Source organism: Centruroides vittatus, unplaced genomic scaffold (assembly GCF_030686945.1).
Source record: "Centruroides vittatus isolate TY-2023 unplaced genomic scaffold, ASM3068694v2 contig_1776, whole genome shotgun sequence".
In the NCBI taxonomy this organism is placed as follows: domain Eukaryota; kingdom Metazoa; phylum Arthropoda; class Arachnida; order Scorpiones; family Buthidae; genus Centruroides; species Centruroides vittatus.
The window spans coordinates 1688319-1703475 of NW_027121087.1; the positions used below are offsets into that span (position 1 = coordinate 1688319).

At 29.3% G+C, this 15157-nt stretch overlaps 1 protein-coding gene across 1 annotated transcript in view; it reads left to right on the forward strand.

Moving 5' to 3' along the window:
• Positions 1–15157, forward strand: part of LOC136969309 (serine/threonine-protein phosphatase 4 regulatory subunit 4-like) — a 68889-nt gene that overhangs the window by 23477 nt on the left and 30255 nt on the right. Inside the window, exons 7-11 of the mRNA XM_067263426.1 lie at positions 4297–4404; positions 4499–4620; positions 6861–6983; positions 7074–7189; positions 12651–12728. Coding sequence (XP_067119527.1) covers positions 4297–4404; positions 4499–4620; positions 6861–6983; positions 7074–7189; positions 12651–12728 — 547 coding nt within the window. The remainder of the gene's footprint in view (positions 1–4296; positions 4405–4498; positions 4621–6860; positions 6984–7073; positions 7190–12650; positions 12729–15157) is intronic.

Below are 15157 nucleotides of genomic sequence, written 5' to 3' on the forward strand. Positions count from 1 at the left end.
AAAATTGTATAAAGTGACTTGTGTTAATTTTAAGAATTATCACTCATCAGTGTTTTGCATTTTTTAGCTAAATTAAGTTTTAATTTTCTTTGACATGTATAGATATTTATAATGAATAAAGCTGAATAAAATTCCATATTAAAATGATTGTTTATTAATTGAAAAATTTATTTATTTTTCTTTTTTATTAATTTCAAAATCTGGCACTAATCTTTTGTAGCAAATACAGTTTGAAAATTAAAATGAAGCTTAAAATTGCGAAATTATATACAATGAAATCTGTTTTATTATAATCATTTTTCTTATTGTGTTCAGTCATCATCAGTATAAGTGTGTTATGTAAATTGAGTACAGTTAGTGGAAATTCTAGTTGTTATTTATTTTCACATTAAAAGTACACACTAAAACAATTAAAAACTATATTGCTTGAAGATTTATCATCAAATACAGTTATTTATTATTAGCAAGGTTGCGGCTGAAGTTTTCATCTCTAACATGTGAACATCGAACGTTTAGAGATGAAAATTTCAGCCGCATTCTTACTAATAATGATTCAGCCAGTGTTGTTTGTTTGCTTTTTTTTTTGTAATACTGTTTTTTACAACAACTAATCTATAATTGGGGTAAAAAATGCCAGTAATTTAGAGTAATATTTTTTCCTACATTGGTAATTGGTTCCAAAAGATGTGACTTAAGTCAAAAAATGATGCAAGTCGAAACCTAAAAAACTACTTAGACTCCCTATAATCATTCTCCTTAAATGTATACATATTAAAGAAGCAACAAAAAAAAAAAACTTAAGATACACTCATTCCTCTTTATATGGGCACTCTTTATGCTGATTTTTGTTATTACAATCTGTTTTTATAGCTCAGTTTTGATATACAGCAAAAAAATATACAATGTAGGTATTTGCTAATTCAAGCACAATGCAATTTACCACACCTGCAACTATCAAAGTGCAGTAAGTAAGGTGCCATTTACTGATACATTAAATGTAACGTAAAGCAATGTTTAAACTGTATTTTGTTTTATTCTTTATTTATTATTTTATTACAAAACAAAAAAGAACAGAAATATTTTTATTTATTATTTATGCTGTAATCAACTGGCAACATTGTTGCAAAATGTTGATAAATTTAGTTTTGGTTTGTAGTACTTGAAAACTAATATAAAGTCAAATCTGATATGAGTTGAGGTATTACTGTAATGTACCTTAATCAAATAACAATTAAAGCCATTGGTGTCAATCTGTATGCATATTAGGAGGAACAGGATGTAAAAGTAAGATGTAAAGGTTATGTATAGTACTTGTTTCTGTTCCTAATTTTTGTAATCTTTTTTGTTTCAAAATATGAAATGATATATTCCACATAGTTCCTTTTTGACTATTATCAAGTCTCAGTGGAGTTACCCTGTTGGAAGAAGAGTGCCCATTGCCATGTAAAGGAGCATGCTGCATCCACTAGTATGGTATGAACCCAAACAGTGTGAGTGAGAATCAAACTTGTGTGTATCACATAATTAATGATTTCTCACAATGCAATCCAGATAATGTGCTCAATTTTAATAATGTTTGAAAATATACTTAGAAACTAAAAAGATTTAGGACTTCAAACGATTTTTGCATCTTGAACACTCAACAATTCATAAACTGTTTATTTTATTTATTTTGTGCCTATGGAGACTTTTCATTAGGATCACTAAAACTACAAAATATCAAAGACTCAGCCAAATCTGCTAGGACCTATTTCCATAAGGTTTGTGCAAGATCCTTTAACACAAGTCTGCAATAAAAATTATTGATGATCAATGCAGTTTCATGATTTTATAGATACTATTTAAAAATCATAGTTTGTATTTAATATATTCTATGTTCATCTATAAAATATTGTTTAAAATAGCAAATACTATTAATTCTACCATTATTATGATAGATTTATAAGTAATTGAAAGAATTGTTTAAAAATACATTAATGATGGAATTTCATTTCAAAGCATGATACCTATATAACCATCTGAAATGATTTTCTTAATGAAAAATTATTAAAATGTGGAGTGAAATAGCTTCAGTATTTATTTAAGATTTAATTAAATTACTGACCTGCTAGAGATAGCGAAGCAACACTTTGCAAGTATCCAGGAACTGTCTATTTCCATGCTGGGGGAGGAAAGTGGAAGGAGTTCATACCGCTGTGATTTGCTAAGTGTCATTCTTCCAAATTAATTAATAGATATAGATTCTAAAAAGTAAACTGTTAATATGATAACTATTAATTAAATTTTGATTTTATTTGCAAATTTCTTTACTGTTGTAAGCAAACTCATTCTTTAAAAGAACTACCTTACTTTCCTAATGGACTTGGTTTTTTCTGTCCATGCACAGTAACAGCTGTTGCTTTCCTTCACGTAGTCAAACAGTAATTATTTAGCCAAAAAATTTTGAAGAGTTTTTTTCAAATGACACAGGTTAATTTTTAAGCAGTGTATATGTATCACGAAATTACATTGATCAATTTAAGGTATCAAAGCAGATTTTGTTAATTTTCAAACTATGCATACAGCCTACATTTTACAGTTTAGTGTTATATTTTTGTAATTTTCTTTTAGTTTTCACATGTTTTCTTCGTTTTTGTTATCAATAGTGGTGCCCATGCAAATTATTTACATATATATAAAACAATATATTGAATGCAAAAATAAGTTATTATTTGGGAAACTGTTGTGACAGAAACTGGGATGGAATTGTTGGGATAGAATCTTTGCAACCAGAGTAGTTGCAAATGAATTTGGCAGTTCTCTTCAATTTTTATGTGAGTTTGCTTTTTGTTTTTTGGATTAGATTGATTGAATAAGGCAGTATAGCTTCTGGGTGATCTGCCAAGGGATCTCTCTTTTTAGGGAAACTAGCCCCTATTTAGATGTTAGACAAGTGAAGAAAACATGCAAAAGTTTACATAGCCAGCTGTTGGTTGGGCATGAGCCCACAAACCCGGTATTTGGTGGTTTTTATTCACTTGCTTTATTATTATTATTATTTTTCTGTTCAGCATCAATAGTTAACAGTCATATTTTAAGTATTATTGTCATAATGAAATTGACATCTAATTTAAAAATATTAATTTTTTTTGTTTGATTAAAAAAAAATTAAACATTTTATGTTAACACATTCAGGTTTCCAAATTGAATCATTTAATATAGAAAGTGACATTACTGTGAAATCATTTCAAGAACTTTATGAATTTTTATATTTAACTTTAACATGTTAAATGTTTTTATTATGTCTATGAATTAATAAAAACACCACCCACACTGGTATTAAAAGTAAATTGTAATGTTTGTAAGAACATACTATTGTGAAAAGACAAAGTAATTGAAGTTTACAGTGACTCTTGGAGAGAGCAAGAGATGTGAATGTTATTTTTTTACAAAAAAACGTTTTTTGGGAACAAATTAATAAAAAGTAAGGATAAAAGTAGGAATCCTAAAGCACACTTTATAAAAACATGTAAATTATAAAGATCTGTACAGTAGTTTATTAAATACAAGGAACATTATGGACATTACTGTATTTATGATTGAGGGTAATTTAGTAATATTGTATTTTTCAGATCTTATTTTGAATAATTAAAATATTTAGATTAAGTAATTAAATGTATAATACATATAATGGTTTATTATTTCATAATTTAGTGAATTAATCATATTTTATTTTCATTTGTATTAAAATTTTTTAGTATTATACATTTTTTATTATTATTATTTATGTAATAAAATTTTTGAATAGCTCTAATATAATACAGTGGACCCCCGATATAATGCGCATGTCAGGCGGGAAACAGCACCCGCGTTATAAGGTGAACTGCGTTATACCTAGCGGCACGGTGTAACGCGGTTCACCTCTTTACTTTAGCAATAATGTCAAGCTTTTCTTTTACTCATCATGCATACAATAATTAAACACTATTCAAAATACATTCAGGAACTCAATACATACACAATTACTCAATACGCAGTAACAATAAAATGCGCTACTCACTAACACTGCACGGACCTGTATAAACATGTTTGAGCTTATTGCATTGTGAACATTGCCTGTGCTATAACTGAGTGCACAGTATAGTGAGCAGTGTTATAACGAAGGTCCACTGTAAATAAAATGAATTGTATAATATAAAATGTAAGTCTATAGGAAGGAGGATATATTTATATTAGAACATTTTTAACTTGACTTTTAATTTTTTCTACATTAACTTCCATGAATATATAATTTAATAAAAAAATATTTAATAATAGTATAAGGAAAGAAATATTACCTGTTGTACAATCTTTGTGCCAAGATGTTGATCATGAAGTTCGAGGTTGTATGTGTCGTCAATTAGATGTTGTTGCTAAAGGAATTGGGTAAGTTTGTAAATATTTAGAACTTATTGAAATTGTAAATACAAATTTAAATGTTAATTTAAATAAGAAAAATCAAATTTGAAATATTTATTAGACTCGAAGCAACAAAAAGTGCTATTTTACCTGAATTAGTAGAATTAGCAAATGATGAAGAATGTTATGTACGACTTACTGGAATTGAAACAGTTGTACAGATGCTACCTATGCTAGATGATGGTAAAATTTTAGACTTTTTTTTAAATTTAATTTACTAATTTTAAAAATACAATACAACAGATTGTATAAATTAATAGTCATTATCTAATTTGTACATATGTATTTATAAAATAAGTGCTTTCATTCTTTAATAAAGTTTTGTTAGTTATTCTTAACATAAGGTTGCCTGCAAGACTTAAGTGATTAATGAAAGACTAAATTACTTGGTTCATTTAATTTTGCATGTGTTCAAAAATATCATTGACTTACTTAGGGTTAACTGTGTATCATATATCATTACATCAAACCTTTAACTTGGTCAAATTTTAATTTTTATCCTGGCACAACTTTCATAAGCTTAATTTTTTTTCTGAAGATAAGTAGGGACATTTTTGATTGTATATTTCAGAAACTTAAAATATATGTTTTAGTGACTTTATTTCATATCTAATTTTGTATGGTTTGCTTGATGATTTTGGTCATATGAAATGTAAAAACTTCTCTGTTCACATTCCAAAAAGGTTTTGATTAATTTAGAGAAAAACTAATATGTATTTGTACTTTAATGATGTAAGAAATTAGGTTGGCATTACAGTACTGTAAAAATTTTGTAATATTTGTTTGATATTTATATATTAGAGTTGTAACTTGATTTGGCAACCTTTTAGTGATCTTGAAAGTTTTCAAAAAAGGTCTTTGGACAGAAATCTATTCTAGATATCCAATTTGATAAAACATTGAAGGTTTTGTAGATGCTCTGTTGCTAACAACTTGACATGATGAACCTCCATTATGGTCACTGTTTTATGTGATTTAGAGATAAATTAGTGTGTCTTAATTTCAGGAATGTCAAATGTAGAAATTTCAAGATATCTTCACTGGGAGTTATATATGATATAATATAATGTTTTAGTGATCAAATTTTAGGATTAGATTTTTAAGTATTTGTCAGAATTATCTGTTTTTTGCAAGTAATAGAAGAGCCAAAAATTTAACTGTAAAATTTGTACATAGTGTTCAGAGTCATTGAGCAATAAATCAGTGTACTCTGTACATTGTGAAGTAGGCAGAGATAACAAGCAGTGAAGGAAAACTGAGTAGGTCTGTATAGGTCTGTAAGTAAAACCAAAGAAAAAGTGTGAAGAAATCTGAAACTATGAAAGAATTTGGCATTTCATCAGATTTTTCTCACTACAGTAGAGCGTCATTTATCCGAATCAATTGGGGACTGGGGTTGTTCGGATAACTGATTTTTTTTGGATAACCGATTATGTATGAAAAAATATATTAACCTATCCGATGTTGAAATTTTTCTCCATTGCGTGTTGCTTCGTGTTGAATTTTCGTCGATTTTAAGCCTAACGAAAATTTTTATAATAATAATTGAGGCTATTGTATTGTTAAAAATTATTTCTTTATTTTGTACAAACAAAATGAATATATTGAAAAATATAAAAACAAAAAAATTATACTTTAGAAGTTAATCTAGTGTCAAAAACGTTCGATTCAGCACGACACAGTCAGACTGGAAAGCTTTCGGTTAACTGACGTTTTGGTTGACCAGCTTTCGGATAAACAGTGCTCTACTGTATTTATCTGAAAAACATTGAAATTTTTCATTGTTTCAATGAACAATATTATCAGGATAGAAAAGAAAGTTTATATGTGAGTATTTAGATGTTGAAGTGGTTTATGTTGTGCAGAGATAAAAATATTTCTGTCAACAGAAGACTTCTCAGTAAAAAAACTTGAATGGTTTGGGCAATAGTTGGAATACAAAATCCAAAGAAAGCTGTGGATGGCTAGATAAGTTTATTATCTTGCCATCCATCTGATTACTGGATCTAAAATGTCTGAGTTTTTGCTGGATTTCTAGAGGTCACATTATATATGATACAGATGCTTTTAAAGATGATTGAATACATTTAGGATATGTTGAGCATGAAACAATAACACATTGATATCAAACCTCTATAACAAATTTCTTTTATTAATAGTATGAGTATTTTATACATATGTTTACAATACAATACATGAGAAATCATTAAAAAAATGTGTTATTGTGTTTAAGTCAAACTACATTGTTTACAATCAATGATGAGGATCTCATCAAAAAATTGTAATTTCCATTACTCAAAATTTCATTATTTGAAATTTTTTTCTATCTCTTCCACTTAGATCAGATGCACTTTGTTTTTTGATAACTCAATTGTGTTGAATATTTATTTCTGGAAAATTATTCTAAAATATCATTCTTTCAGAAACGTGTATTCAAATCATCATTCCACTAGTGAAAAAATTTTGTGAGAATTCTATTAGAACAGAAGATGCTACTTTACCAGTAATAGCAAGGCATCTTGGGAAGTTATGTCATGGTTTAGCAGGTATTAATAAATATATTTTTAATTTTTTGATATTTGATTAAAAAAAATTAAATTAAAAATAAGAAATTTATAAATTATGTGTTGTTTTAGTTAATTTAACACCAGATCAACAGCAGTGGTTTCTAACATATTATCGAGAATTGGCTAAATTAGGATTACCACATCACAGGAAATCGTTTGATGGAGGTTTTATAAGTGTGCCACCAGTAAGTTATTCTAACAAATCATGTCATTATTCATTAAAGAAATATGTAAATATGGTTTGTTTAATTAATATATTAAATAGCTGTACCAAAACTAAAAATGTAAATTAGACAGTAGTCATAAACGTACTGATAAATTTTACCTATTTTAAAAACAAGTTATTATTAAAATGATGAATATAGGAAAAAATCTGTAAAAATGATAAAGTAAGTTTCAAAATTAATAGTAGAAATGTATTTATTCTGAATGATATCGATAGGTAATATAAAAATTATAAATTTTTTTTATCTAAGCATATTACATGATGTGTTAATTTAAATGGATTTCCTATCAAACACTATTGTTGTCAAGAGCTTCTATAGAATCCTAGGAGTAGAGTAGGCCTGTTTAATTTTTTGTTTTTTGAAAAAAGTTATGTGGAATGTTTATTAATAAAAAGCAGTGTTAAAGATTTTATTATCTGTTACTAAAAATAATGTTAATTTTATAGAGTTTGGAATCACTATGAACCTCAGAAGTTTCCTTCTGGCTGGGAAAAATCCACGGTGCTCTATTTTAATGGCTCTATCAATTGCTACATATATCTTATCTGATATTAATCATAAATGAAAATATGATAAAATTCTGATTATTCAAGTTGATTTGTAACAAAGGTAGTCAGATAATTGAAAATTTTAATAATTGAATTAAGGAGAAAAATTTTTTGTCTATGGTAAACACTATTATAAAATTGTTATAATGACTATTATAATAATTAAAACATCTTTTAGTGATTGTTTTCTCTGATTTCCTGTTTTTCAACAAATTAAATAATTGCTCTCTATCACCATTGTTAGTCAACCTTTTTATTTACTTAATGCTGTAAATACTTTATTAACCTTAAAAAATAGAATGAGTTTGAAAATTAAACAGAAAATCCAACTAAAAGTTGACATTTGATAGTAAAAATGGTTGAAAATACAGAAATAAGTCATGTAACCCTGACTCAGCAAATGAAAGGAAGATACATTAATGACCAAACTTGTATTTGAGCCGCTCAGTGCACACATCGATTAACTCCATAAAACGAAAAGTTGAGAAACGCGATGATGTAATGTATATTGTTTTTTAAAATTCCTCTGATAATATGAATTCAAATATATAATGTAGAATGCATAATTGCAGATATAGCTTTCATCTAACGGTATATAAAATTAATAAGAAAGAATAGCCAACAAACAATCGTCAGTAATGTTACAGTTTTTATGTGACTGGTGGAGTTAATCGATTTGGCAACTGAAAAAAGTAATAAAGTTAAATTTAGTCTTTACATTTTTAAGTTTTTTATTACAGAAAAAGTTAGTTATTATACATTTTTATCACAGCTTTTCCATAAAAATGAATGTTGGCAGTTCGGTTATAATATAATTTTTGTAATTAATTCATAGCAGCTTTATGTTAGCGGCATTATTCTTTGGGATGATTCAGCAATATTATAAATAATGTCTTCTTCATCAGCTGTATGCGAGGATTCGTCATTTCGATTTGTTGACAAGTTCTTATAGTAATCGTGTTTAACAGGAGGAATGAATTTTAGCAGGTCCATCATGTCTCTCCATTTTTCCTTTGTCACAGTTCTACCTTTAGGATATAATAAAGGCTGATCTATATTTTTCAAACTTTGCAGTCTACCCACTAAAGATTTTCTGATATTAATGGCTTGAAATTCTGTATCTTCATTATAGTCACATTTGAATTGTATGAGATAGGGTTTGGACCTTTCTAACTTTATCCAGCGTATTTTAAGCCAATTTACTGGAAGCCCTGTGACGGTTACTTTTCTGTTAATGATAGACTGTTCTAAAGGTTTTGTTGACAAAAAATCTTGGTGAGTCATTTGGATTAGATGAAATGGTGCTTTCTTTTTACATGTTTTGATTATATGGTACCAATCATCTGGTGAAAAAATGTTTTGATTTTTTTTTCGCACATGACTCAATAATGGCAAAATCTGAGTCATTGGGCAAATAGCTGTGTCCACTTACCAAAAATTTCATGTCAATTGATTCAGCTTTGATTTCCGTGCTTTGAACAAGTTTCAATAAACTTAAGACGGTTTTAATATTTCTGTTTTGCCCGGTACACGAATCCGAATATGTTATTATTTTTTCAAAGTTTGCAGCGTAAGTCTTTATGTACTTTATTAGACAAGATGAAATTTCTTGAGACCCACGAGATCCTTCAGTTTCTGGCCAAACAAACATGTGGCTTATATTTTTATTGAATTCATGACATCCAAAATTATAAACATATAAATTTCGCTTATAATAAGCTACGGATGTGGTCAACTTGGGAAAGGCTAAAGCTTTTTCCAAGTCAAAAGAAAATACGAACAATTTTTCCGATGTTGCCATTCGATCGGCAGCCATTTGACTGCGAGCCCGTTCAGCCTCTTCTAAGTGAGTTTCCTTTTCAATTTTCGCCATCTTAATTCCCTCATCGTCTGAAGATTGAATTTTTATTTGAAAAGCATCACAAGTTTGACACGTATCCTTTGATGGTTGTTTAAAATGTAAATTAAATTTTGTAGAGAACACATTATAGTAATATTTTTCTTTCACTGGTGCTACGTTTTCCTTTTCACATTCTGTGACGTATAGTTCATACATCTTCTTAATATTTAAGTCAGGATTTAAATATTGTCGTCTTGGATTATGAGCTCTGGTGTAGTGACTACTGTAGGCTGGAAATGACTTTATATGCTTTATAACATTTGTATCATCTATTTTATTGCTTGCAGCGCGGCCTTTGCGCTTATCAATCAAAGATGTAACTTGTTCTTTAGAACAACAATCGTATATCCGCCCGTCACTCACCTGATAAGTGTCTCTAAAATATTTTTTACAAACGGGAATATCAAGTCTCTCTTTTCGAAAGTAATATGTAAACGAATGTGATCTTCGTTCTTTAGTTTCATTCGTAGGGCGCCTTCTTTTTATTTCGTTAACTTTGATACAACCTCTTAAGAAAATATTTTGGTCAAGTTGACTATGTAAACTATAAAATTCTTTCATGGCAGCCTCTCTCTCATCCGAAAGAATTTTTTGATTGCAATTTTGACGGCATCTGCATTGTATATCGACAAATGTTTTTGCAGGTATTAATTTTTCTCCCCTATTCCTGTATGCCAAACCCTTTATCCTGTTATGCTTTTGTAAATTTCGTATCCATTTAACAGGATTACGACTTCTTTTCCTCCCAATCAATGTGTTTGTTGTGTTTGTACTGTTGCAATCCGATGAATCCGAGGAAAACGATAAACGTCTTCTTGGACCAGACTTTCTGTTGATAAATCGTATTGAAGAATCATCACTGCTTTCCTCACTCACATTATTAGTCTCACTCATCTTGATTATAACGGTATAATACAGTCAAACCTGTTTTTATGCGGTCAATAGGGACCGCATAAAAGAAGTCTCACATAGAAAATAACTCAAAACCGTACGAAATAGAATTTATTGACAACAGATGTCAGCACTTGACTGCATCGTCTGGTCTATCGTCTGTTTTACATATTTTTGTCCAGGTGGTGTTTTGTTGACTTTAAAAGTAAATTATTTCATTTTTCGCATATTCATGCAATAATGTTACTATAATAAGTTCATTTATGCTATAATAAGTTTATTTAGCTATAATAAGTCAACGTGAGACATGACGAATCGCACGAGACTAGTCGCCAACTATACCGCACAAATAAAAAATCGCACAAAAAAAGAGCGCATAAAAACAGGTTTGACTGTATTTATTTCTTTAAAAACAATCTGGGAGTAATGTTGAAAAGACTAAGAAGTACACAGTAACATTCAGCGTGCGAGATCACTGCTATACTAACTACCGTTTGCATTGTGCTTCTTTTTATCTGTTTACCGATGCGATTTTGTTACGAATATTATTGAGAGGGAGAGAGCATCTTCGGCTGTTTAAAAACAAATAAGCGTCGATGCACGGCCAGAACAGATACAGCGTTACTGAAACGATTTACATTAGAGTATGGAGTTAATCGAAATGGCTTCTGAAATAAATTACTTATTATTCAATGGCCAAAAAAATTTGCCATTTAACGGTGCTAATCTTTATTATTCAGGAAAGTTATTATAAATATAAAAAGTTATGACTATACCAAGGGCTTTGACACTTAAATTTAAGATTTTTCAAAAAGTGGAGTTAATCGATGTGTGCACTGAGCGGCTCATTTCTTGGTTACAGTGATTTAGTTAACTGGCAATTTAGAAAATTGAGATTCTGATAATTACCTTTCTTCTGTATTCACAAAGTAATTACTGATTTACATAATGATCTGTAACTGAATTTTTTTTATTTATATTATTTTTGTATTGTTTAATTACAATAAAACTTTGATTTAATAGATTTTGAATTTAATGACAGAATTTCTGGTGTGTGTGTCATATGTGAAAATTAACACCCTGTTAATTATAAAATGCATATAAATGTCTATATGTAATTAAATTAACGGGTTATTTTTTTCAGATCCATGAGTCACACCACTCATATAGTGTAATTTCCAAAAAATGTTTGTATATTTATTTCAATTTAGGTCTTATACTTGGTTATTACATCTCAGAACTACAGTGAGTGTTTAAGCAAATAATACATATAGAAAACTTTTCTGTGAAATTAAACTTCTCATACATACTTAATTTTAATTACGCAAATATAACTACATAACAATGGCATGCCATCATGGAAGCTGTGGAAGTGCCACTTCCCTTGTATTTTCTAAAATATAAATACATATTGTGTGATTATTTTCATATTTTAATGTATTTTGAATTACTTAATGTGGTTACATAAAATTAATATTTTATTATATTTTATTACAAATTTCTATACATGTGAAAAACAATGATAAGATTGCTATTGTATATTTGAATATAAATTCGTATATGCATATTTCCAATGGAAGCACTGTATTGTCGAATATGGGACAGCTTCCACAGTAAAAATATTTGAATTCTGTAAAGCAGCCAGATTATATGCATTTGCACATGCGACCAACCTCACGCGATTTAGCTCATGGATGCTACACACCAAAATATCATATAACGCTTCCAATGATTCTATCCAGGGCCGGCACATCTTCCCTATCATCAAATGTCACCGCACGCCACTGCTACATAAGTAAAAACAGATAAAATAACTAATTTGTCAATTTTTTAACATGCATTCAGAAAACCTACTTTATTATATAACAGACTTTTGACTCTAACGGACAGCCCCTCACCTGAATTAGTCTGTTAAATTGAGATCTTGCTGTAATTGTGATGTAAATTCAATAATAAATTAAAATTTGTGGTTGAATAACATTATATTAATTACATTTATCAAGTTTATTGATAAATAGAAATTATTTTCACTATTTAATATAAACACAAAAAAATAATTAAATATATTATTTCATATTAGATGCCTGATATTGTACCAAAAATGGACAATCAAGATAAATTTGCTGAATGTAGACATGCTTGTGCCTATAATTTCCCTGTAAGTAATGTTTAATGACATCTACTTATACTAATAAACTACAGTAGAGCGTCGATAAGTGGAACCAATTGGGGACTGGGGTCCTTCCAGTTAATGATTTGTTCCAGTTTCCAACTTTGTACGAAAAAATACATTAACCTGTCTGATGTTCAAATTTTTCTCCGTTGGGTATCGCTTCCTGTTGAATTTTCGTCGATTTTAAGCCTAACGAAAATTTTTATAATAATCATCGAGGCTATCGTATCGTTAAAAATTATTTCTGCATTTTGTACAAACAAAATAAATATATTAAAGAATATAAAAAACATGAAAATTATACTTTAGAAGTAAATTTAGTATCAAAAACATTCGATTCAGCACGACACAGTCCGACTGAAAATCGTTCCACTTTCCGGCCATTCCACTTACCGACGCTCTACTGTGTAAGTATAGTTTTATATCTTTGTATTATCACAAATTGCTGTGAAAAGTGGATAAATTAAATATAAACATTTTTAATTTACTATAAATAATATAACTGGAGTTTAGTTAATTTATAATGTTTAATGAAGAAAACAGTTTTTGAACATTGAAGCATATAATAATCAAAATGAATTGCCAAATGGATGAAGCAGTTAAGTATCAGCCTACTGCTTTGGAGTACCCAGGATTGAGCCTAGAAGGTCAAAAAACTTTAGGAATTTTTTCACAATGATCTGTCCCAGATATGTTGGGCCCTGTCTCTCACCACCTGGTCACCTCTATTGTGAGACTGGGTAAACCTACAATGGATATGATCAAGGCCTTCTTAGTACCCATAAGATGAAAAGAGAAAAAATAAATAAATTCAAAAATAATATTTTTCTTTGTGATTGATGCAATGTGCAATGTTTTACTTAAGTATTTAATGGAGAAACTGTGAAACTTGATTTTTAATAGAATAGAAAGTTGCTATTTCTATGATAATTTTACAGCTTTATTTTCTATCCAGTTTTAATAATTTGATGCCAATTTTTAAATACAAATATGTGTGTTTTACAGTAATTACTGTATTTTATGGCATGTGGAATCTGACTTGTCCAAAAAAGGCTGTGAATTTGCTGTCTTATATGTGATGTTGCCATCTCCCATAGGTTAATGAATTCCCCGAATGGCCTTCAGTAGGCTAAAGGTAACCTCTGTCTAGTCCAACTCTTGAATAAAAATGTCTTCATTTCATCATTCAGTTTTCATGTCATTTTGTGAAAATTGCAATGTTTGCCCAATCTTTTGATTGCTAAACTAATAAACTTGTAATTGTGATGCATCTATGTTCTTAAAACATCTTGGCTGGAAAGATTTATTTATCACAAGAGCTTTCTCGTCAGTGCACTAACACAAAAGACAATTGTTAATTGTCATTCTGAAAATTTACCTCCAGATAAAACACTTACGTTTTATTGTAAGTGTTTATCAGGGAGAGCTCTGAAGAACACCTGTCTCATCCATGTTGTACATAGCAAACGGGTCATAATCACCAACAATTGTTTTGATCCTGTAAGTCCAATCTGAGATGTTTTATTGGTTTATATATCTATTTTCACCATATATTAATTGGAAAACTATGTTGTGGCATGTAAAGTGATCAAGCCAGCCATTGCTTGCACAAAAATTTTCAAACTTTATTTGCAAAGCAATTTTTTGGGGTTTTTCTTAGATCATTGATTTTGTGATACGGATACTTTTCACATGTGCATAGTTAAACCATTCCAAAAACCTTCATTGACTGTCTGGTTCTAATGTAAGTTTGATTGGTCTGATTGTAAGTTCTTTTGACAAACTCACTGCATTTTTTTCTTACTAGTTCATATACAAATGCTTTTTTGAAAACATGGATTGCATTTGGCTTTTACTTCACTGAAATTCTATTGCTAATATGCACTGAGAGATTGCTATCTCACTCCTGTGAGATAGCAATCTCTCATTAATTCACTGAAGCAATCTGAATCAATGCACAATAATGCATTGCTTCAGTGTTCACTCTTTTTGTTTCTGTTTCCACTTCTCTCTATCTCTAGTTTTTCATTTCCTTATATTGGGTTTTATTTTTTTGTCTTACTGTTGTTTATATATATTACTGGGGATTTAAACCAAACCATTTTTATGTCATTTTGTGGTATTCTCTATATTTATATGAACTGTAAGACAAACGAAAACACTATTATACCAAATACTAGTATTTGAAGCATTTAAAAATATGTAGAGGAGAGGAGGGTATTGTGGAATAGTCGGGAAATATGGAATACCAAGGTTTCAGCTCTGTTTGTTGCTGCTATCACTTGGGAATACCATAAACTACCCAAGAAAGACTCCTATGATGCAGTGCAGCGAGAGTTGACCGCTTGTTGTTGTCGTACCACTCGCTACAGAACAAAGTGTGTTTTGTGATTTTCAAGAGTTTTTGCAAGCAA